The sequence below is a fragment of the Ceratotherium simum genome, chromosome 20, assembly GCF_057802395.1.
Source record: "Ceratotherium simum simum isolate JZ-2026a chromosome 20, ASM5780239v1, whole genome shotgun sequence".
Lineage (NCBI taxonomy): Eukaryota > Metazoa > Chordata > Mammalia > Perissodactyla > Rhinocerotidae > Ceratotherium > Ceratotherium simum.
The window spans coordinates 51327401-51352973 of record NC_141919.1 but is presented as its reverse complement, the minus strand read 5'-3'; the positions used below and the strand labels follow the sequence as shown (position 1 = coordinate 51352973).

The 25573-nt window shown below is 46.6% G+C and overlaps 1 protein-coding gene across 1 annotated transcript; it reads left to right on the top strand.

Moving 5' to 3' along the window:
* Nucleotides 1–2521: 2521 nt before the first annotated feature.
* Nucleotides 2522–8794, top strand: LOC101406026 (protein SPATA31F1-like). Its single transcript, XM_087444842.1, has 4 exons — nucleotides 2522–2648; nucleotides 3299–3344; nucleotides 3873–3933; nucleotides 4951–8794. The coding sequence occupies exons 1-4, from the start codon at nucleotides 2535–2537 to the stop codon at nucleotides 8792–8794; spliced, it is 4065 nt and encodes a 1354-aa protein (XP_087300968.1). The 5' UTR covers nucleotides 2522–2534.
* Nucleotides 8795–25573: the final 16779 nt, after the last annotated feature.

Here is a 25573-nt window from a genome sequence, read left to right as displayed (position 1 = left end):
ACAACATGTGAGACATTATTATCAATTTGGAAAATACTAAAGAATTTACCAAAAAAAAAGCTACTACAACTAATAAGTGAATTTAGCAAGATTGCAGGATATAAGATAAATATTCGAACAAATTCTATTTCTATATACTAACAACAAAAATTAGAAATTGAAATTAAAAAGCAATATCATTTACAATAGCATCATAAAATTTGAAATAGAGATAAATTCACAAAATATGTGCAAGACGTACAAAAAAACTATAAAACGTTTCTGAGAGAAAATAAAGATATTCTAAATAAATGAAGAGATGTACCATATCTAGGGATCAAAAGACTTAATATTGTTAAGTGGATTCACTCAGGAATTTTTCCTGCATATATACCCATAAATGTGTACAAAGATTTATATATATGAGGTTTGTATCAGCACTACTATTCAGAGCAAAGGACCATAAATAACTAAATATCCATGAATAGAGAATTGAAGATGAGTTGTGTTACAGTGATATTAACGAAGACATTATAGCCATTTAAAAAACTGTATGCACAAGATATATTTATGTTATTAAATAAAATAAGAAAGAAGCAAAATTGTCTAAACTACCATTTGTGAAGAAAAACATAAACATTCATTTGTTTTTGGCTATGCTAGATTATTCTGGAAAGATACACAGGAATCTGTTAGGAATGACTGGCTCAAGGAGGAAAAATGGGAGACGAAAGACAAGGGTAAGAGTACCTATTTACTACATACCTTATTCTGCCTATTGAATTTTGTAGCATGTATATGTATGCCTACTTTTAAAAAACCAATTATTTTCAGTGATTGAAGTCAATTAAGTGCACTGGCTCTTCATCAAGAGGCCTCACCTCTGCACCTCCAATCTTTCCCAATGTCCTCTCCAGTCCACACACCTGCACATCTGCTAGAGACAGATGCATTTCTTACTGCCAGCTGCACTCGTGGCCCATTCCTCAGTGCTCTGCATTCATTGGTAAGTTTCTCCCCAACCTGGAACATGCTCCTTTCTCTCGCAGGCTGCACTTTTAGATCCAACTCCAACATCACTCAACCTGGGAGCTCTCTGACCACCCTGATCCTCACTATGCTTTCTCTCCTCTAAAATGGGATGTTTGTGACCTGGGCCTCACATGTGAGTACACAATTCTATTTGTTCCAGATTGTTGGCTCTTCCTTCATGTGTTTTAGTCTTATCTTGGAAACCAGAGTAAATGTCTTGAGAGCAGGAAGGCAACATGACTCAAATGTCTTTGTACCCTTGACACTGCCCAGCTTAGGGATGAGCACAGACTGAGGGATCACCAGGCCAGCTGGGTGGAGGACTGGATGCTGGAGGAAGGACCAAGTAGCCTCTTCAGGGATCGTGAGCTCAAGGATTCTTGGCTGTGACAGACCACATCACTAGGGCAAGATTCTCTCAAGGAAATGCAGAAATCCTAGACTATTAGAGAAATATGACAATAGGCACAGATGTCAAGCAGGTGACATAAACGTGTAAATAAATAGGCAGAGTATAGGAGTGATGGGCCCTGGGGAGGAATCAGAAAACAACCGGCCTGCCTGAAGGCTTCACAAGTCCAGTGAAAAAACAAAAACAAACAAAAAAATTCCTTCAGGAAAACAGCATACATCCAGAGTTGATGAGTAGATATAACCACAATCAGCAACTAGTTTATGATCTTAAGTCAGAAGTGGGCACCAACCCATCTCTGCAGGTAGTCATCTCCATGAGTAGACAGAATTCTATAACATGGAAAAACAGCTCTAGAAAACAAACTCTTAAAAGAGCTCCATAAGTGAGTCTAATCAGTGCCTCCAGGGAAGGCAGCATTTACAATCTCTTCCCACCACACAGAATGGAAGCTTCACTTCCTCCACACATGTGAATTTCACGGTATTGCCACCTGGACCTTCCTGCCACATCAGCCATGGTCCCCTTCATGCACCTCTGAGTTCCCATAACCCATTGCCTGTAATAGCAAAACTCTCCAAGCCATAACCAGACTCGGCCCTCCCTCATCTCATGGGTGCTTCTCAGACATATTTCCAGTACAGGTGGAGCACTTGGTGGAGGATCCTTTGTCTCAGCCATTCTTCTTCAAAAGGTGCCCTGTGTCCCTAAACACGCAGTTCTCTGGGAATGGATGACCACACAGTCGTCGTGAAGGAGACAGCTGAGCCATCGAGCTGCTGTAGGGTGTGGAGAGTGAAGACAAAGTGCGAGCACAGACTCTACCTGTGAGCAGGCACCTTTAGGGCCAGGCTCTGTAACCCTGACAGACAACCAGACACCCTCCTCTACAGACTGACTCACCACATAAGCCTCCCTAAGACAGATCAAGGACTCTGACACGACACCTGCCTTGTGAAACAGACGGGCTTTGTGATGCAGTCAGCTGGCCTGGTTCCGTCCTCTGTGAGGCGGACAGGACGAGGCATAGCACTGGGAGTCATTAGGCACCAGACCCTGAACGCCTAGAGAGAGGGATGGTTGGTCTCCTCATGCCAATGAGGTTTAGACCATGTTGAGCCCTACTTTTCTTTATGGCTCCATCTTCATTATTGTCTTGCTCATCTGGCAAGTGAAAAGGAGTTATGATGGAGTAAGGCTGGAACCTAAAAGGAGCTGCTGCCGGGTAAGGAAATACTATGACCACGATTGAACTAATGAAGCCTCAGATAAGAAGCTTTTAAGATCACAGAGTCTCTCCTTTTACCCTTTGCCCTCCCCCAATTTTATACCATGCATTCAGTGACTCTTCCATGGCACTTCTCTTATAGAGCCTAGAAATAATTCCTTACCAGGCCATCCCTGCAGTGTATTCTAACTGAAAAATCAAGACCCTCTCTATCAGGCTTGGGCTGAGACCCAGATGAAATGGAATCTACTCACAGGATCTCAGAAGACCTCCTAATACGGGGGATCTTTCTGGTTGGTGGTCCAGTAAGGCATTTCTTAGCAGAAGTCCTTTAGCTTTAGACCTACACACCCAATAATCTGCTCCACTCTTTCTCCTGTTTCATCATGAGCCTCAAGCAGAATTTCTCCTGGGAAATAACTGGGAAGTAGAGTATATGGAGGAGGCTCGAAATGAATCAGAAGTAAGCAGAGAAGAGAAATGTTGGGGTGAGAAAAGATGGGGTATGGAAAGGAGGGTTAGGAAAGTCAATAAAATACCGACAGATAGACAGAAAGGGACAGGGAAATGTATACATCTTTGGTCTCATTTAACATGAAAAAGAAAATAGTATGCCAGCTTCACACTCTAACTTTTTTGTCTTTAAGCGTCATCGAAAAGTCAGACAAAGGGCTAGAGATGCAGCATCAAGAGGTAAAGTCCCATTCTCTGCTCTGACTGCTCCACCGTGGGCATGGTTCCCATGCACCCTGTCTCGCTATGACCCCTGGTGACAGGAGCCAGTGCTCTCAACACTAAAGGCTCCAACTCTCCAGGTTGACAAATTCTCCCAGAAGACTTTCTTGGTGGGAAATCAGAGCCCAAGAATGTTCCAAAATTCTCCACCTTATCCCAGGGAATGAAGTACAAGGAAGAAGGCAGAAGTCGTTAGCTGTGTCATTTACTGGTTCTATGACTCTGTCGAAGTTGCCTCATTTCTCAGTCTTGTTACCCACGAAATGGGCATCTGATGATCCTGCCTCACTCACGGTGTGCTGGTGGTGATCAGATGAGATTAGGTCTGGGACAGCACATTGTAACTAATTAAGCTGTACACAGACGTGCCTTAAAGCGTTGATTCTTGGGGTTTTCAGTCTCCTCTAATCCAAAGGCCTTCAGCTTCCTATAGGATGTCTCTGAATCCTCTCCCCTTCCATGTAACACTGTCTCCTGGTTTCTCAGCTAGGAGACGTTCCCAGAAAGAAGCTGAGAGGCCGTGGGAGCTGCTCTCTGTCATGAAAAGGTGATCTCTTGCTCTTTGCAGTCTCCCAACTCCCAGCCTGGCCTGTGATGATTTCTCTGCTTAGTCAGAGACAGGGATGAGGAGGGGCATAACGACTGGGAGGAAGCCAGAAACAGTGGAGGCTGGGGGACTGGTTGAGAGGGTTCCCAGTGCAGAACAGGATCAGACGTCTCAGGAGGGAGGCATCTCCCAGTTCAGCTTGGGGCTAGGCTCACAGTGGTCCTGGAATTCAGGATTGACTAGTGCGTAATGCATAAAAGATTCTACATGGCTTTGCACTTAGTTACAAGACAAGTTATCCAGTCAAGAGAATGGATAAATAAGTCATAAATAAGTCATCACTGTCATATTCTATTTACCAATATACCCTTTCAAGAGCAGACCCCTCAGAGTCTGTCTGGACCCTGCTGACATTACCTCCTCTGGTTCTGTCTTCAGGGAGGCCAGTTCCTGGGACAGCCCTCAGACAGGAGCCTGTCATTTTCTCCTCTTCTTGAGATCTCTAGAGAGTGGGACAGGCTGACAAGAGATGTTCTTGTGTGTACCCCATAGTCCCCAGATTGCAGAGTTCCCACAAGGACCTCACGTTCCACAGTTTGAAAATACTGAAGACCAGGCCCAGGCCTTCTGATGCCCAAATGAGACTGGACTCCAGGTTTTACCTGATGATGTCCCATTAACTAACCAGTGGCTCCCCCTTCTGTCTGATACTTTATCCTAGTTCAGCTTCACAACACAGGTCAGCAGAGAACTCACCCCACCTCCCAGTCTCTCATGGTCCTGTGCTCCCATGGCTTATCTCAGACCTTGCCCAACAGGCCCCAGAACCTCAGGCTCACCCACCATGACTTACCAAATGGCATTTTGCCAGGAAGAACAGTAGATGGCTAAACACCCAGGGGTGCAGGCCCCAGGGCTTACAGGACTAGGGGAGGGCAGTGCGAATCTCCAGGCCACACACTTCCAAAGAGGCAGATGTCACTCCATCAGTAACAGCTGTCATGTTTCCTTTCACAGCCAGAGCTGGCTTCCTCGGGAGGGGAGTGTACGGAGGCTCCTGTGTGCAGATTCCTGCTGCCAAATCTGCAATGCCATGGCTCTGGAGATTCAGCAGTTGCTGGTGGGTGAGAACACCCTGATCTCTTCCACTTCACCGAGGCCATCACAGGGCTCCTCCTGCCTAGAGGTCTTGTCCATGTCTACTGTGTCTTTTGAGCAGAGCCTAGAGCATCATTCCCCACAATCCAAAGACCTTTCACTTCCATCTGCAACCCCCACAGTGTTACAGTTAATGGATCAGAGATCCTTAACACAGTCAGCTGCCCAGTCCGCAGGTGAGGTCAGCCTCCATGATTACTGGGCTGAATACATCCAGCTAGGGCGGGAATTTCAAGTGCTAGAGATGACCAGGGGCGCAGAGATGATATCTTCTTCAAGGTTGGAGGAGCCTAGGATCCCAGGGAACCAGCAGGAGATGATGCAGAGCAACCCCAGCCTCGTCTACGGGAACCAAGGTCAGCAGCCCTTGAATTCCCAGATCTCTCTGCTGACTCAGAATGGAGAAATCACCACCCTGACACACCCTCTGGCCTTGCATATGGTCACTGTCCTCCCTGCCCACCTGCCATTCCTCAGTCCTGAAGTCCTGAGATTTCTTGAGGTACATGTAAAGAAATGGATGCATTTTCAGAGGTGGGGGCTCCCCAGACGTGTGGAGGAGTCCCTGAGACAGTTCATGCCAAACCCGCCATTGTTTTACCAACCTATAAATAACCAACCAGTTTCTTTCATCCAGAACGATACTTCTCAGTTCTCTGTTGAGAAATTTGCAACAGTTTCCTACCAGACCTGGGGTGCATGTATGGCTGGCCAGCCAACCCAGGCCTTCTGGGTTTCTGAATGGTCCATTGTGGACCCAGAACAAAGACACCACTACCAGCAAATCCCAAACCATATGGCTCTAGCCTTGCCCTCTCCAGCCCTTAAAGACTTAAGTGGCCTCGATCCACTTCCTGGGCCACAGGCTCATGACTCAGTGGGCCATTTGCAGCAGGAATACAGCCAGCTATTCTGTGGCCTCCCTTCTCTGCACAGTGAGTCCCTGGTTGATATCTTCCTCGGCTGTCAAGGCCTCTCCATGAACAGGAACATGTCCAAGGCCCCCTTGAAGGATCCTTTTCTCTTCAAGGAGCTCTCCTTCCTATCTCTGCCGCCTAAAACTCCACCCGGGTCAACCCCACCCTCTTCCTCATCTTCTCCAAATTGGGTCACTCCGTCTGACCACCAACAAGCTCAGATCAATGTCCCATTTCTGACAATGGCCGAATGTGAAGCTCTGGAGTGGCACGTGCTACAGAGGCAGCTCCAACTTCACTGGGGTTTGCCAGAAGTTTTCCAGAGATCTCCACACACTCAGAGCCCTGTGCACTATAAGCCCTGTGACAAAGCCCAGTCTGCTGAGACTGGGAAAACCTCCTGGCAAGGAAAGCCCATCTCAGCCCGGACCAGAGAAATACACTTCTTCCCGGAGCATGCCCGGAGGCTGCTGGGATTCCACCTCCAGAGGCAGTTGATTCACCATCGCTGGGGCCTGCCCCAGAAGATCCAGCAGTCCATCCAGTTGCTCCTGTCCCCCGCTGATCAGCACACTCTGTCCTGGAACAGCACAGCCCTAGCCAATGTGACTGTTCCCCAATCCATAGTCCTAGACACCAATGGGGCTGGTGACCCCTTCTCACCCATCATGGAACCAGTGTCAGTCCCCGTGCCACACTTGCTCGACCAGGCCAAGGCAATGTTGCAGAGCCACATCAACTCCAAACGTGGGCAGATTCACCAGGGCAAGGTCCCTGCCTGTGTATATAGCTCTTGGGAGTGCATCATTCCTGGCGGCCTGGAAGGGGCTCCCCTCACCTGCATCCCAGAAAGCAAGCCCCTGGAGCGACAGGCAGCCACTGACTCTGATCTACAACAGGAAGTTACACCCTGGATGCCCACAGCCCTCGAGCAGCAGCAACAAGCCTCTGCAGATGCCAACAATGAACATCCTAAGCTGCCCCGAGCCCTGTCCAAGGGAGCCCTTGAGAAACTGGAGACAACTTTACGGCACAAGTATCTGGCCTTCTTGTCAGGGCTGCCTGCTCTCTATTATGTGGCTCTCTCCAGGGCCATGGCCCCGGCAATCACTACCCAAGCTCTAATCACAGACAAGGTGCCTGGGCCACTCCAATTCCTCATGGAACCTCTGACCCAGGTGACGTCACATGCAGAGCAGTGTCGAAGTCCTGCGGCACGCTTTCAAGACGCCAATGAGACTTGTGCAGACTCTGCAGATGAATTCCAGGCTGAAGTGCAGGTGGAAGAAATGATCGAGACAGTGCCTCTGGAAAGCCAGACGGAGCCTGCGAGCCGTTACTCACTCAAAAAACCCATCTTGGCCAAACTAAATTTCCACTTGAGAAAGAAGATCCTAGAGACACAACTGGGAATTCCCGTAAGAGCAAAGGCATCCAGGGAACAAACCCTAGCAATCCCAGAGAACATTTCCACACAGGAGTCTCTTGGGAGTGTAATCAACCCAGGAAAAACACTGCTCCAGAAACTCCCCATCACAGCAGACACGCCTCATATCCCAGATCCAGAATGGCTCCATCTTAAACAACAGCTGGCCAGTGAGTTAAAGGCAGTGCAGAAGAGCCAGAGGCACCCTAGTTCCAGAGAAGTACACCATGGTTCTGCCCATGGGGCCTCCAAGATCTCACAGCCCAGTGGGGACGTGACAGAGGCCCAGGTGCTTTGTGTTCAGCTGGAGGCCAGTGTGAACCTCCCCAGCCTGGTGGAGCCCTGGAGCCCTGAGCCCCAAAGCCCTGGCAAGAGCAATGACTCAGCCCAAGTCCCCACGCTCGCAGGAAAGAGAGAGGACCCGGGGAAACCCAAATCGGCAGGGGACCATGGAGAAGGGGATGCAGGGTTTGCGTTCTCCTCAACAAGAGAAAATGGCCACCCTGCCGAAGCCCAGAGGCCAGAAGGGATGCTTCTGCACAGGACACCCCGCAACCCCTGGCGATGGAGCCATAGCTTTCACCTTGAAGCTCCCTGTCCACACAGTCCCGAACGTCGCCCTCAGCTTAAGCCCCCAGAGCTGACTCCAGGAGTCCCTGGGGGGCAGGATTCTGAGAAGAATGACCCGCAAGACAGTCAAACCAAGCTCAACATCTTCCTCAATCCAGCAGGGACTCCTGAACGTGCACAGCCTGTGGGGCCCCAGGCGTCCCAGAGCCAGCATTTCCTGGGCCAACTCATTCAGGGTAAGCCACTGCAGGGCCAAACTTTGCAAGGTCACGTTTTGCAGGGGCAGGTGATGCCAGTCCATACTCACAAGAGGCCTGGCCTCCCGGAATCTGGCTTGAGAAATAAGATGAAATCCTTTCTGCACTGGATTAACCCCAAGACAAAAGGCAAAGACCACAAGGAATCCATGTTCTCTAAAGCTGAGACTGTGGCCAGCACCAGAAAAGAACATGTAGAAAAGAGCCTGGCTCTGGCCAAAAGTCCCACAGGGCGACCCAAGACACAGAAGACAAGAAGGGACCCGAATGCCCAATCTCCCAACACTGAGAAGCAGGTCAGCGTGGCCTTCTGGGATGGCACCCCTTCCCCAGACAGTAAGCTCCGGCACTGCTCCCACTCCCATCAACTCCACTCTGTCTCAGTCCTGGGTCACCCCCGCCACTGCCCTCGCCACTGTCCTCGAGTGGCGTGTGCCACTCACCCAGGGAACCCACCCGAATTCTCAACTCTCCCCTCAGAGGGAAACATTGGTCTACTCAAGGAGACCCAGCACAATCAAAAGACACTGTAGGTTCCCCAATGTCTGCATCACTTGAAGAGGACTGCTACTGTGATTTTCATTACCGTGCAGGTGGGGAAGAGCATCACCCAAATACACTCTGTAAACCTAAGCAAAGACTTGTCTGTCTGCGCCTTCTCTCCACTAGGATGTGTTAAGGGGAGGCACGGGGGAGGCTAAAATGTCCATCCTCTCTAGGGAAGGAGCTTTAACCCACACTTAAGCTGGGTCAGCATTCCACACAACTCCTCCCAGCCCCACCCTGGACTGTGGATAAAGAGACTTGAGCAGAGAAGGACGGCCCTTGTCTAAGGTGCACTGAAGGTAAAGGTCAGGCTTGAACTCTATCGTGGTGTCCCATGGTGTCCTTGGGCCCAGAGGTGCAATGTGGACGTGAGGATAGTACTGACAAGAAGGAGTGGCCAGGAATCGCACAGGCACAGTTCACTGACGACTCCTATATAGGCCCACAATCTGGAGGGAAGGTTTAGAGGAGGGCCACAGTGTCTACCCTTGAGGAGGTGCTTTGTGTTTATCAAAAGCTCACAGCTAATATGACAGGGTGTCAAAAGCAAATGACAGAATCTCCCCCTCTGCTCCATGATGATTATTGGTTAGATCTTTCTCCACAACTCATCTGGGAGGCTGCTGTAGCTCTCTAGCCTATATCCCACCTCCACTGCCCAGCAGCTGCATGGAACGACTGACACCTGGAATGAAGATCACAGTAGGACATGGGGAGGGGCTTGTGCCCCACCCCCAAGAGCAGGCAGGGAGAGAAGTAGGGAGGAGGAGCATGTAGATGGAGGTCTGAGTACCTGGGACAGAATCTGACAAGTTTCTGACCAGGGCATGATAAGGCAGCAAAGCCAATTTGCTTCAAACTCCAAAGAACCTAAAGCCAGGAAGCCAACCAACAAGTGCTTTTGGAGGAAGGAGGTGAGTAAATCTGAGCTTCAGTATGCTTGTCCAGTGTGAGAAAGAGCAGTGAGTTGAGCCTTGAAGCTTCTGGGAATGAGCCACAAACACCAGGGTTTTTCTAAACATCTTTGAGCTTCTCAAGTTACTGCCAGCAGCTTGCACCTGGCCCTACCGCTGTGTCTCAGTTCTACACGACCTATACCTTGGATCCTTCTTCACTTTTCTCCTTTCCACCAGCCTTGCCTCACTGAATATTCATGTATAATTTTATATACATTTATATATATGTATATTTTTATGTATTTCCTGTATATTATATTGTACTGAACTTAGCCAGCTGTATCCCTCCCAGGATCTGCCTTCCCCTCCTTTCCTTAACCGAAGACAGCATCATATAAGCCTGTTAGCTCCAGCCCTTTGTTCCTGTCATCTTTCCCCATTTCTTCATTATATCTCACCACATTTCAGAATGCACCAGAACCACTCACCTTCACTGTCAAAGAAAACTTTAAGGCTTTTGGAAAGTGTCCTGTCCCATTAACCAGACACAAAAGTGGCCAGGAATCTAGAATTTAATGCCACACATGAGTCTCGAACAACCAGATAAGCTGCTCAGAACTGAAGTGGGACTGTGGCCCCTTTGCCTCTCTCTGGGAATGTCCAACATGGGCTATTTCAGAGAAATATCTGTTTAGCATTAATGGAAATATAACGTGAAATTCTATGAAACCCTTGCAGTGAAACGGAGAAACCCAAGAGGGAGGCTAAGAGGCAAGCTGAGATCTGTAAGCAGCAGCTAAGAAATGTAAGCCCCTCCCAACTGTATCCTGTACCCACACTCCCTCCACACAGACTAAATGAAATTCCTCCTACAGATCTGTTTTAGGAGGCCTCTAGAATTACTTGCCATCCTGAGACATTCCTAGAGCTCTTTCCTGCTTCCTGTTCAGTCAGCCGGCACTCCTATCCCCACCCCACCACCATCACTGATGGGTGACCCACCACCACCAGCAGCCTCTGTCACCCTGGCTGCACAGTGGATCTCTTAATGGGGGCCATCAGACTCACAGTCCCTTGACCTCCTGGGGAGGCAGAAGTGGACCCTGTCCTACCTTCTCCTGAGAACTGCGTTGGGGCGGGTACTGACTTCCCTGGAAGGAAGACTAGAACCCCAGACCCTGAAGGAGGCCATGGTAGAACAGCATTGCTCAAGGCTGTGCTTGTTCCACTCAATGTAAGATTAAGTATGACTAGAAGATTTGGGTCGTCCTTTTCCCTTTGGAAGGAAACTTCTGGCTGAAGTGGCCAGAGAACGATGGCAGAGAAAGATGATAAACATGAACCAAGGGAGCAAAACTACAACACAAGAAAAACATTACAAAGTCCTCAGGCATGTGTTTTTACAATTTTTAGGCCAAATGTGTGACCCTTGGAGAGGATGCAGATTTTAAGGTCAGAGTCACAGGGATGGAATGTGGAAAAACTCACCAGAGTTAGATTCCTAACTCTGACATTTGACAATTACTTCACATTTCTAAGCCCCAGTTTCTTCATCTGGGAAAGGGGGATAACTGTACATCCATACCCCAAGCCTCAATTACTGTTAATGTAGTGGTGATTCCCAAAGCCACCTCTCGGCTCTAATCTTTCCTCTGAGCCCCAACTGTACAGCCAATACCTGGTGGGAAACTCCATCTTGCTCTAAAGATGACACAAATTAATTCAAAATTTCCAAACACCCTCCACCACACCAAATTGTTTTCCAAAGTCAGGGAATGGTATCACTATACATTGACTGTTTTGCTCAGAACATACATCAAGTCAGTCACTGGGTTCTAATTCTGGTATCGCTCAAGCTGCCTCCTTTCCTTTATTTTTACTGCCTCCACTTCTACTTCAGTTTCTCAACCTTTCTTTCCTGAATAATCACAATAGTGCGTCGTATCCCCAGGGCTTAGGATAGTGGCTGGTGCATAGTAATATCTTAATAGCACTTGAATCCAAAGTCTGGACTGAGGAGGCAGATGAATTATTATACTAGTGCGATGAGTGCTGTGGTGTGTGGGGTCCTGCCACAGGAGGAAGTACTCAGCTGATCAGGAGGACCCTAGGCTCACACAAAAAGGCCACAGTAAAAATAACCTTGAGACGGGGCCGGCCCCACGGCTTAGCTGTTAAGTGTGCAACGCTCCGCTACTGGCTGACTGGGTTCGGATCCTGGGCACGCACCGAGGCACCGCTTGTCCGGCCATGCTGAGGCGGCGTTCCACATACAGCAACTAGAAGGATGTGCAGCTATGACATACAACTATCTACTGGGACTTTGGGGAGGAAAAGGGAAAAAAAGGAGGATGATTGGCAATAGATGTTAGCTCAGGGCCGGTCTTCCTCAGCAAAAAGAGGAGGATGGGCATGGATGTTAGCTCAGGGCTGATCTTCCTCACACACAAAAAATAAATAAAATAAAAAAATAACCTTGAGAGGCATCTTGTATTCAACAATTAAAATATCTGAGTACATACTATGTGCTAGGAACGATGCCAGACCCAACAGTCACTAAGACACAGGCCTTGCCCCCATGGAGGTCATTATCTCCAGGGTAGACAGTCTCACATGCCCAAATTGTCTAATCAACATATACACGTGGATGTCCAATATTCATCTCAAAAGGGAACTCCTGATTCCCTGTCCCCCCATCACCACCCTAACACACACGCCAAACTGCTCCAGTTGCAGTATTTCCCACCTCAGTTAACAGCAACTCTCTCTTGCCAGTTGTTCAGGCCAACAACATTGGTGTTGCCTTGATGTTTTCTCTCTAACAGTCCACATCCAATCCAGCAGAAAATCTTCTTGTTGTCTCTACCTTCAAAATGAATTCAGAACATGACCACTTCTCACTCCCTCTGCTGCTATGATTAATGCACATCATCCCTAATCTCTCTCCTTCTTCCTGAGACCATACCTCCAAACATCTACTCTCAACACAGAAGCCTGATGGTCCTCAGGGAGGGTCCTGGCTATAGATGACTGATTGACCGATCGACTGATGTATATAAAACCATGAAATCAGACAAGATTACCAAGCGAAGGAGTGTAAATAAAGGAGAGATCTAAGGACTGGGCTCTGGCATATTCCAACATCAAGAAATTGAAGGAAAAAGGAAGAACCAGTAAGCAGAGACTGAGAAGCAGTAACCAGGGAGGCAGAAGGAAAACCAGAAAAGTATGGTATACTAGAAGCCAAGAGAGGAAAGTATCACAAGGAGAAAGTGATCAACTGCATGAAAAGTTGTGAACTGACCAAAAAAGATGAAGACTCAGAGTTGACCATTAGATTTAGCAACAGAGAGGTGACTCATGACCTTGAGAAGAACAGACTCAGGTGAATAACAGAGGTGGGGTGTGACTGAAGTGAATTCAAGAGAAAAATGGAAGGAGAGAAATTGGTGACAGTAAATGTAATCAATTCCTTCAAAGAGGTTTGTTCTACAGACGTGCAGAAAAATGAGGAACTAGCTGTAGGAGGCAGTAAGACCCAGAAAGGGTTGTTTGCTTTTAAAGAGACACAGCATGTTGGATGTTGATAGAAATGATGTGGTCAAGAGGGATACACTGATGACGTAGGAGAGCAAGGGGAGAACTGCTGGAGCAATGTGGTGGTGCAGAGGTGAGGGGATGGGAGTGAATGCCCTTGCCCAGAGATTGGCCTTGGCTAAAAGCACAGACACTTCGCTGGTTCTAAGTAGCGAGACGACAGCATTAATGAGGAAGGACTTTGTGGCTTAGAAGAAAGGTTTCTCTCACATGTAAGGGAGTGTGGGCAAAGACACAAAAGGGTAAGTATAAGCTGGGAAGGGATGGTGGATGAGGGTGGAGGGAAGGGTATGGAGAATCAAAATTGAAAGCCAGAAGTGGAGATGGATTCTGGAAGTTACCATAGCAAATTACTATTAGAGCCTAACGAGTGGGTATCCAACTGAGAGACCAGGTGGACATAAAAAGGTGGTTGACTTGCTGATTATGCATGTAAAGCAGTTGCTCTTGGAAGACTGGAGCAGCAGGAGAGATTGCAGAGAAGTTCTAAATGCATGGAGCCTGGATCATGAGGCTACAGACACAAAGACAGGGCAGGTGTGGCATCCTAGTGTTCAGCCAGGTATCAGGGAGGTTTGGATGTGGGAGGAGAGAACTGGGAAGCAGAAAGAAAAAGAGACCACCCTGAGTGGATGAGAAGGACTTCTCTTTTGGACACCTAGTATCTCTCAGGAGATGGCACCTCTGCATTCCCAACTTCCGACCTAGCACGGAGGAGCCAACAGCTGAAGTAAGTGCAGGAAGTACTGCAGCTTCCTTAAGACTGTGTGGTAAGGGGGACTATGGGATGATCCTGCCTCAACTGATTCCTAAGGAAATCCAGGATGACTCAACATCCCATCAAACCGGAGGTGGTGGCAGGACTCTCTTCCTCTGACAGCACCCCAGCACTTAGCACTATACGTCCACTGCTGGCAGGATGCACAAAAGCCAGGATGGGAAGAGGCATGAACGTGTCCCTCTTTTGAATGGTGATTCTGTACCTCAAGGATGGAGGCCCAGCCCCTATTGTGGCCTCCAGGGTCAGGAGGCACAAGGCCCAGGCCTGCTCAGCCAACACCCTCCAGGTGTTTTCCTAAAGCATCCCCAAAGATCATAGAAGGTCTTGTGACAGGCATATCCTCCACGCCTGGTGGAAGTTGGGCAGAGCGCCACAGAGCAAGGAGACAAGAGCGGGGCCCAGAATGAAGGGAATGACCCAGAAGGGTCACAGCAGCATCAGATGGGAAGCAGAGGTTAACGTGCATACATCCTGGCCTAGAGTACAGCAGCTCCTTCCCATGTATCCCACCTGCCACAAGCCAGCACTGGCTTATGCTGCTGACCAAGTCCTGCAACAAAGGGTTGGGGGCAGAGAGATGAGCTGGAACCAAGACCTTCAGAATTCTCAATTCTCAGCAAAGTCAAGAGCTGAGAGAAAACAGGGTCAGAGCCTATAATTCATGCTGGATGTTGCGGGATGTTGTTGAAGGATGAAGCCTTGCTCATCCCATCCCATAACTCTACCACAACTCCCACCCTCCAACTCCCCCTAGGCTCAAGAGAGGTAAAATCAGAATAAAAGCCTCATGGCAGAGCACAAGCTCAAGTATTTGCTACTCCAGAATTGGTGGCAGATGCTAGGAATACACCAATGCTTGCTTGGGAACTGTGGAGTTCACCTCTGGTCCTCTGAGGTACCGTCATGTCTTGGTGAATGGCTCTGACTTTCTGGAGCCCTTCTCTTGGTCTCCACAGAGGCCACTTCAGAATTCTATGGAGAGAATTTCAGGCAACTGACCACCTGCAGTGAAGGAGAGTGGCTTCTCCACAAATCACTTCTCCTGTTAAACACTGAATTCAGGAAGATAGGGGAGATGGCTGTTTCATTTTTGTACCTGCTGACCATAGCCCACAAACAGAGGGCAATGAACACAGGATGAGAAGAGGAATAAACCCCATGGAGATACTGCTTCCTGCATCTTGTGAGGGGAGCTGGGCCTCTGCTCTTTACCAGCCATCCAAAGCCAAATGCTCCACCTGGGCTCAGGGGCCCATGGCACAGGCCAGGGCTGTCACAGAATGAAGGACAAGAATGGTTCCTGTGTCCGCGGCAGGGAGAGGAAAGACGGGAGGACAACCTTGAGCTCGGGTGGGGATATGAGGAATGAGCACAATGCAGGCATGTAAAGTGCTGGGGATGCAGAGGACCAGATCCCTAACAGTCTCCCTGGGCTTGTAGAAGACTCTCCATTCCCATTCCCGGAGACAGTGGGGCCAGGACCGTGAATACTTGGTCTAGATGGGAGCATGAGGAGGAAAAAGGGGGCTTGGGAAGGGGTCAGAGGAAGAGCTGTATCCAGAAGAACAGGTGGGTGCTGCCAACTGCCCCCCTTTCCTGCTGTGTCCCTCTCCTCCACTGTAACTTCTCTGGGTCCATGGCCAGGCAAGGAGCATATTAGGGGACTTTCCAGAGTGCATTGCTCCCAAGGTCAAGCCCGCTACAGAGGCCGCAGGGGCAGGGCCGTGGGCAGGCAGCCAGACACATGGGAATCCAGACATTGGGAAGCGAAGGGAAGCCATCCTTGTGCTAAATAGTGCTAGCAGCTGGGGTGTGTCAAGAGAGAGAAGCAGGGAAAGTGAGAGGCCAGAGCAGAATCCCACACACAGTCAAAGACACGTGGAAACATACACCCAGCTATACAGATACATAAACAAATCCAATGATGCCTCTCAGAAACTAATGCAGAGTAGCCAGAGACATGTCCAGGAAACACACCTACATAGACATGAACACCCTGATCAGACATGCTCGAGCAGACACAGGCACAAACACACATCAGACATGAAGACAGGCTTGCACACATGCGAACAGACACAGCCCATCTTGTAGACCCTCAAACACAAATGCAGTCAAATCCATCCTCAAACCGCTCTCCTCCATAAAGCCTCCTAGGCCACCTCAGACAGACGAGGCCTGTTTATCCTTCCTGTAAACACTAGTTTGTAATTTCTGTCCCATTGCTTGTCCTTTAATAAGGATAGTCTTGGATTCATGTGCATATTCCTGGTCTCTACAACTTGGCTGTGTGTTTTGTGCTGAGGAAGACTGGCACAGGGCCAGTCTTCCTCTATTTTGTATGTGGGTCACCACCACAGCATGGCCGCCGACAAGTCGAGTGGTATAGGTCCACACCCAGAGACCTAACCCAGGCCGATGAAGTGGAGCACGCCGAACTTAACCACTAGATCATGGGGCCAGCCCCTTGGCTCTGTGCTTTTAAAGAACTGATGAGGTCAGCAAGTGAGTCCACGGCCTACACATTCATCCCTATCCCTACGAGTTTCCCCAGTTTTCTGCGGGGTCCTGACCGCCAGCCTCTCTGACGCAGTAGACGTAGACCCTAAGGGAAGAGACAGACACACCCTGTCCAGGTAACGCTGGTGGGTGTTACACAAAAAATCTTTACATGGTCCGATGCTCACCCCTATCTACATCCAATCTGTAACCACTATATCAATGCTAGTCAAAGCACAGTCCTAACTCTAACCCTAACTCTAGGTAGCTATACACTGAGTAACGGCTGCAACTACTAGGCAAACAAATATCACACATTAGGAAGGGATGGGTCATTTGCACTCCAAGAACTCAGTAGCTCCTTCAGTAACACCTGTAGTCCCTGGAGGGCTGAGTGGTCAGCTGGGAACCCAGGAGCACCAAGGCACCCAGGCCCTTTCACCCCTGTTAGACACACAAACCCAGAGGGGCCCAGCCCACTCCAAGCCCTATTCTAGGACAAGCCCAGCCTCTGAGCTGAAATTCCTGCCATACCCCTCCCCTGCTCCTGTCTGCCAAGCTGGGAGCATCTGTTGCCCCAGAACCCCCATCAGGCAGGAGCAAATGGGCCTGGGGCCTGGGGCTGAACAGAATGTGGCCATTTCGCAATGTGGGGATTTCCAGATTCTTGCAACACCCACATCTCGGACATCTACCCCAGAGCCTGGCACAGGTGCCTGTCCTAAAGAGGGAGTGGGCCAGCTGACACTGGGGGTGAGTAGCGGGGAATTCACACATCTCCTCTCGCCCTGTCCAGGGTCTCAATATGGTGGGAGGGAGTGTACGCTCAGAACTCATCAGCAGAAGTAAAGGTGAAGTCAGCCATGTGTACCTACATCACCCGTCACCCGTCACCTGTCACCCAGGCACCAGGACCTCCAGTGCAGCACTCCTCTACACGTGGCCCACCCCACAGGTTGACAAACACTACCCAGGCTCTCTCGAGAGCTCACCAAGACAAAACTCTCACCCAAAGGACTGGAACTCCAAGGAGGACACTCACATCTCAGATGTGAGCCATCCAAATCTCTGTGTCCCCTTCCTCAGCGTTTCTATCCAGCCTGGCTTGAGGACCAAGAGAGGGACTTGGTTCAGGGCTGCAAGCTCCAGAACCCCACAATGAGCTTACGGTTCAAGGGGGACCTGGGATGAGCCCACACCAGCTGCTAAGAGCAGAGAAATGGCTAGGTGCAGACTAGTGGTACCAGAGAAGAGTAGCACCTCCTGTCACCATCTCAGCCCCTCTCTTGGGGACTGTTTCTATACCTGGGCTCCACTCCCTTCCAGGCTCCCTCAGTGCCTCCCTCTCATGCCCCCACCTCCACCACGTAGGCTCAGACACCTGCAGCTCAGGGTGGGGCAGGGACTTGCTGTCACCTTCCTGCTCTGAGAGCAGCTCTTTCCAGCCCTGCCTAATTGTCCAGCCAGATATATATCTCTGGCAAAGCCCCCACTGTTTCCCTCCCTTCCCTCAGGGCCCCTAACATAGGTTCTAAGCCCTAGGATCAAGCAGGCCCCAAGCCCCAGGATGGACCATCTCCCTGAGGCTGGTCTACCACTGCAGGCTCAAGTTCAAGTTCAGAGGTAGGGACTTAGGTTAGATCCTAGGAAGAGCTTCCTGAATCTACTAAAGGCAGCTGTGGATGGGACCTAAGGGAGCTGTGGACACCGTTGACACAAACAAGAGGCCCCCGTGATGGCATAAATAAGGGGAAGAGGGCAGGATGTCTTGGGAGAGGGGGGGAATCTGTGATTTTAGGAGAGGAAGCAGCACAGTCCCCCACTCTCTCTGCCACGTTCTCCCTTTTTCACAAGCTGTGCCAGGCCAGAAAGTCCCCTGCCTCAGGAAGGTTGGGGTGCATCACCCCAGCTTCCTCTTCCCCTAGACCACCTCTGTTCACTTCCACTGGCTCTGTGCCCATCTGCAGTTGGAAATGGGGAGCAAAATAGGCCCAGGTGGCTCTCCCAGCCCCACCCCACCAAATGCTTGGAAGTACCTGGAGAACTTGGGAAAAATACAGATCCTTTGGCTCTATTCTGAGATTCTATTTAAGATGGTCTGGAGTGGTACCTGTAATTCTGTAGTTTTAATAAGCTCCTCACATGATTCTGAAGTGCAGCCAAGTTTGGAAACAGTGGAAACAGCTAATACGATATGACTCTGGAATCATCTACAAGCCACCCACTGCCCCCCACCCTGCTATCCTATCTCTCTGGGAACTCTTCAGGCACATGCTGCTCACGACTCACTTAGTCACTTCCACAGAGGGTGGGGCAGCTGGGGAAGGAGAGACTGGAGAGACGGGAATTAAAAGCTTTCAGGTGCCAGGATCTGCCATCACACCAGGTAAAAGGCCCAAGAAATATCATCTCCTTGTCTTTGCCCAGTCCTGTCCCAGGAACGCCAGCCTCTTGCCAGTCGGGGCACTCCCTGCTCTGCTTAAGATCTCAGCTTGGAAAACCTCACACTCAAGAACTCAATTCTCTCACCCTAATTCACTCAGATCCCAGCCCCTTTCTTCCGTGGGCCTTGGGATAAAACACCACGTCCTCATCCCCATCCCAACAATATCCCCCTCTCCAATCCCCATCACCTCTACATCCCATCCTCCCCCAACAGCAACACCCCTACCATGGGCACAATCTCTCCGTCACTACCTTGTACCTGGCTGTCCTGACTGCATCCCTCCCAATCCTGTCCTCTCCGCATCTCCCTATGGTCTCCCTATCCCCCTACAAGCTGGTCTTCAGAAAGCTGGGATAAGCCTGGGTGTGAGGGGCATGCTGCTGGGTTTAGCACTCTGGGAACCACGTGGATTTTCCAGTCCTAACCTGGTGATCACAACTCTGAAGTCTCAGTCTGGTTTTAAACATACACTCTGAGTCATGACCCAATAATTCTCACATACCATACATCAGCATAAATTCCAAATGGATAAAAGACTTAAAATGCTAAAAATTAAACTACAGGAATGACAACATGCAAAATGGTAGCGTAGGAAGCTCTAGGGTCAGTCCCTCCACCAAAGCAACTATTGAGCTGGAAAGAGCAATGGGAATCACCCATTTCAGAACTGGACTGGACACTTCTGAATCAGGGCAGTGCTTGATGAAGGGAGAGGACGCTGATCTGTCATAAGACAGCATCATGCATGAACTAGTTACTAGCCAGCGCTGTGGGGATAGCAGCCCACGCTCCTGGAGTGGCTGGTGGAGGCAGAGAACCTTGTCTTCCAAAAACTGGGGCTGTGCATTTTGGTTGGTCTGGTGGTTCCCTGAGGGACAGGTTGCCTTGGTTTCAGCCCTCTCAGGCTGCAGCAGCTTCCACAGTGGTAGAGATCAGAATATTTAAAGGGACAGAACCTGTTTTTTGAGATGGGGCAAGAGAAACCTTTGTCAGGTCACTGGCTGAACCCAGAGATAACAGACAGAAACTTCAGGGACCACACACGTCAAAGAATACACACCTGGCAAAAATCATTTGCAAAAGTCAAAATGGACGGCTGTAGCCCTTAAAAAGTCAATATCTACAACCCTTAAGGAGTGGAAGAATCAGATTTCCAGAGATTCCACATTATAAAACTCATAATGTCCAGTTCCCCACAAAAAATTACAAAGCAAAGAAACAGGGAAGTACGGCCCATTCACAGGAGAAAAAGAATTGGACAGAAACCATCCCTAAGGAAGCCCACACACTGGACACACTAGATGAATACTTAAATTAACTTTCTTAAATCTCCTCCAAGAGCTGAAGGAAACCATGGGCAAAGAATGAAGGGAAATCTGGAAAACGATGTATAAACAAAATGAGACTATCAATAAAGAGAGACAAATTATAAAAAAGCACCCAAACAAAAAATTCTAGAGTCAAAAATACAATAACTGAGATGAAAAAATTCACTGGGGGAGTTCAAAAACAAATTTGAGAAGGCAGAAGAAAGAATCAGCATACTTGAAAATAAGGCAATTGAAATTATTGAGTCTGAGGAGCAGATAAAATAAATGAAAAATGAACAGAGTCTGAGACACATATGGGATAACATCAAATATACCTCATCATAGGAGTCCCATAAGGAGAAGAGAGAGAGAACATGACAGAAAAAATTGTGAAGAAAAAATGATGAAAAATATCCCAAATCTGATGAAGGCATGAATATACATATCCAAGAAGTTCACAAATTCCAAGCAGGATAAACTCAAAGACATCCACACCAAACTACACTATAGTTAAATTGTTGAAACCCAAAGACAATTTTGAAATTTTGAAAGCAGCAAGAGAGAAGTAACTCATTATGTACAATAGATTATCAATAAGATTAAAAGCTGATTTCTCCTCAGAAACCATGGATGCCAGAAGGCAATGGGAAGATATATTAAAATCCTGAAAGAAAAAAACTGTCAAACAAGAACTCTATATCTGGAAAAGCTGTCCTTCAAGAATGAAGGAGAAATTAAGACATTTCCAAAAAATAAAACTTGAGGAAGTTCATTACCAGTAGAAATGCATACGAGAATTCTAAAGGGAGTCCTTCAGGCTGAAACCAAAGGACAATAAATGGTAACTTGAAGCCATACAAAGAAATAAAGGTCTCTAGTAAAGATAACTACATAGGTAAATATAAAAGCTAGTAAATTGTATTTTTTGTTTGTAACTCCTCTTCTTTTCCTATGTGATTAAAGGCAAATGCATAAAATAATAATTATAAATCTACGTTATGGGCACACAGTATGTAATGATGTAATCTGTGTGTGTGGCACACAATATGTAAAGATGTAATCTATGACAATAACAATATAAAGGAGGGGGAACTAAGATATATAGGAGCAGACTGTATACTATTGAAACTAAGCTGGTATTATTCAAACTAGAATAAGTTTAAGCTGTTAATTGTAATCCCCAAGGTAACTACTAAGAAAATAACTAAAAAATATACAGAAAAGGAAGAAGAAGGGAATCAAAATGGTAGACTAGAAAAAAATCAACTGAATACAAAGAAAGGCAGTAACGGAGGAAATGAGGAAGAAAAATCATCTAAGACATACAGAAAACAAATATCTAAATGACAGAAGCAAATCCTTCCTTATAAGTGATTACTTTAAAGTAAATGAATTCAACTCTCCAATCAAAAGGCAGAGTAGCAAAATGGATAAAATACACAAAACATGATCTATCTACAAGAGACTCACGACTTACAAAGATACATAGAAAAGAATGGAAATAAAGAGAACTGTGGTGGCTACATCACTGTCAGACGCAATAGACTTTTTGTTAAAAAAGGTTATAAGACGGGCTGGCACGGTGGCGTAGTGGTTAAGTGCATACGCTCCGCTGTGGTGGCCCAGGGCTCAGCTCCCGGGTGCTCACCGACGCACTGCTTGTCAAGCCACACTGCGGTGGAAGATGGGCACAGATGTTAGCCCAGGGGTAGTCTTCCTCAGCAAAAAGAGGAGGATTGGCGACAGATGTTAGCTCAGGGCTAATCTTCCTCACACACACAAAAAGGTTATAAGAGACAAGGACGTTATATACTGATAAAAGGTTTGAGACAGCAAGATGCAACAGTTATAAACAACTAACAGCAGAACCTCATAGTATATAAAGCAAAAATCGACAAAATTGAAGGGAGAAATCAACAGTTCTACAATAATGGTTGTAGATTTCAATACCCCACTTTCAATAATGGATAGAACAACCAGACAAAAGATCAATAAGGAAATAGAGAACTTGAACAACACTATAAATGAATTAGACCTAACAGACATACACGGAAAATTCTGCCCAACAACAGCAGAATATACATACTCTTCTCAAGTTCACATGCAACATTCTCCAGGATAGGTCATATAAGCCACAAAACAAGTCTTCATAAATATTAAGATTGAAATCATACAAAGTATCTTTTCTTATCACAACAGAATGAAATTAGATTTCGGTAACAGAAGGAAAACTGGAAAAATCACAAATATGTGGAAATTAACACACTGTAAACAACGAGTCAAAGAAGAAATCACAAGGAAAATTAGAAAATACCTTGAAACAATAGAAACAAAAATTTCCCTGTTAGCACTGTTTTCATTGCATCTCATAAGTTTGGGTATGAGGTGCAGTGAAAGCAGTGCTAACAGAGAAATTTATACCTGTAAATGCCTACATTAAAAAAGAAGAAAGTTTTCAAATCAATGACCTAACTATACACTGTAAGGAACTAGGAAAAGTCAATCAAACTAAACCCAAAGATAGCAGAAAGAAGCAAATAATACAGATCAAAAAAGAAATAAATAAAACACAGACTAGAAAGACAGAGAAAATCAACAAACCCAAAAGGTGGTTATTTGTAAAGATCAACAAAATTGACAAACCTTTAGCTAGACTGACTAAGAACAAAAGAGAGAAAGACAAATTATGAAAATCAGAAACCAAAATAGGGACATTACTACTAATTTTATAGAAATAAAAAGAGTTAGAAGAGGATACCATGAACAACTGTACATCAACCAATTTGGATATTTCCAAAAATGAAATGGATAAATTCCAAAAGCGAAACACACAAACTACAAAAACTGACTCAAGAAGAAATAGAAAATCTGAATAGATCTATAACCAGTAAGGAGACTGACTCAGTAATCAAAAACATCCCAACAAAGAAAAACCCAGGACCAGATGGCTTCCCTAGTGGATTCTACTAAACATTTAAAGAAGAATTAGCATCAATCCTTCTCAAACTCTTCCAAAAAAATGAAGAGAAGGGAACATTCCCTAACTCATTGTACAAGGTCAGCATCACCCTGATACCAAGCCAGACAATGACACTACAAGAAAAGAAAGCTAGAGACCAATATCCCTTATGAATACAGATGCAGAAATCCTCAAAAACAATTAGAAAACCAATTTCAGCAGCATTTTAAAATCATTATACACCATGACTAAGTGGGATCTATCCCTAGAATGCAAGGGTGGTTCAATATATGAAAATCAACCAATGTACTACATCACATTAATGGAATGAAGGAAAAAAAAATGTGATCATCTCAACTGATGCAGAAAAAGCATGTGACAAAACCAACACCTTTTCATGATAAAAAAACACTCAAAAAACTAGCAATAAAAGAAAACTGCCTCAGAATGATAAAGGCCACATATGAAAAACCCACAGCTAACATCATGCTCAATGGGGAAAAACTGAAAGCTCTCCCGCTAAGATCAGGAACCAGGCATAGATATCCACATTGGCCACTTCTATTCAGCATAGTAGTAGAAGTTCTAGCAAAAGAGATTAGGCATGAAAAAAAAACAAAAGTCATCCAAATTGGAAAGAACTACATTTATCTCTGTTCACAGAACAAGATGTTATAGATAGAAAACTCTAAAGAAAACACACAAAAAAACAGAGCAAATAAATGAATTTATCAAAGTTTCAGGATACAAAATCAACATACAAAAATCAGTTGAATTCCTATAGATTAGCAATAAACAATCCTAAACAGAAACTAAGAAAACAATTCCATTTATAACAGCACCAATAAGAATAAAATACTTAGGAATAAATTTAATCAAGGAGGCATAGGACTTGGTTACTGAAAACTACCAAACTTTGTCGAAAGAAACTGAATTAGACCTAAATAAACAGAAAGACATCTTGTGTTCATGGATCGGAAGACTCAATATTATTAAGATAATAACACTATCCAAAGCAATCTACAGATTCAATGCAATCCCCATCAAAACCCCAACAGTGTTTTCTGCAGAAACAGAAAAATTCATCCTAAGATTGATATGGAATTTCAAGGGACACTGAGTAACCAAAACTATCTTGAAAAGAAGAACAAAGTTCGAAGACTCACACTTCCTGATTTCAAAGCTTACTGCAAAGCTACAGTAATCAAAACAGTGTGGCATTGGCATAAGGAGAGACATACAGACCAATGGAATAGACTAGAGAGCCCAGAAATGCATCTTCACATATATGGTCAATTGATTTTTGATAAGGGTGCTAAGACAATATAATGAGGAAGGACAGTCTTTTCAACAAATGGTGCTGGGAAAACTGGATATCCACATGGAAAAGAATGATGTTGGACCCTTACCTTACACCACATACAAAAAATAATTCAAAATGAATCAAGGATGTAAATGTAAAACCTAAAACTATCAAACTCTTAGAAGAAAACATAGGGGGAAGTAATGTCAGCAAAATGGCAGAGTAGGAGATACCAGCCTTCGTCCCCAACACCACCAATTAGACAACTATATAGGAACGAAAATAGCCCCAGGAGGGCTCAGGGGTCCAATCAAGAACCTAGAGCAACACAGTAGAGCAAAAAACAGAATAACCACACAGAAAGGATCACCGGGGAGATCAGCTTAGCTGAGACGTCTGAGGATGGCTAGGAACAAAGAAGAAGTATGCGGCTGTCAGTATCAGCCACACGGTGGATGCCACTGCACTGCCCAGCGGCCCTCTGCAGACGACACCAGCAGCTCTCACCACGGAGGAAACCAACAGCCATCACCAGTGTGGAGTCCCCGGAGAGGAATTTGGCAATATATTTTTTTTAGATATAATACCAAAAGCATAAGCAAATAAAGAAAAAACAGAAAAATTGGACTTTATCAAAATTTAAAAATTTCCTGCATCATAGGACACCATCAACAGAGTGAAAAGCAACCCACAGAACAGGAGGAAATGCTTGCAAATCGTATATCTGATAAGGGTCTCTTAATGAGAATGTACAAAGAACTCTTACAATTCAACAATCAGATTTGCATTTTAGGAAGAGTCCAGCCTGCTGGAAGGAGGGGAGGGCATGGAGCCTGGAGTGCAGTGAGGGGACAATCACAGTGTCCAGGGGAGAGGTGGTGGGGCCTGCACCCAGATGGTGGCTGAGAATGGAAGGAGGGCCTGAGGGATTCAGCTGATGCTGAGGAGGCAGACTCAGGCAGCCTGAAGATTGATTGG

What these genes read in the sequence shown, in the direction of transcription:
- LOC101406026 (XM_087444842.1), top strand. Translation starts at nt 2,535, where the DNA reads ATGTTGAGCCCTACTTTTCTTTATGGCTCCATCTTCATTATTGTCTTG. An exon ending in CTAAAAGGAGCTGCTGCCGG is followed by an intron (nt 2,649 to 3,298) that starts GTAAGGAAATAC and finishes TTTGTCTTTAAG; the next exon opens with CGTCATCGAAAAGTCAGACA. An exon ending in TAGAGATGCAGCATCAAGAG is followed by an intron (nt 3,345 to 3,872) that starts GTAAAGTCCCAT and finishes CTGGTTTCTCAG; the next exon opens with CTAGGAGACGTTCCCAGAAA.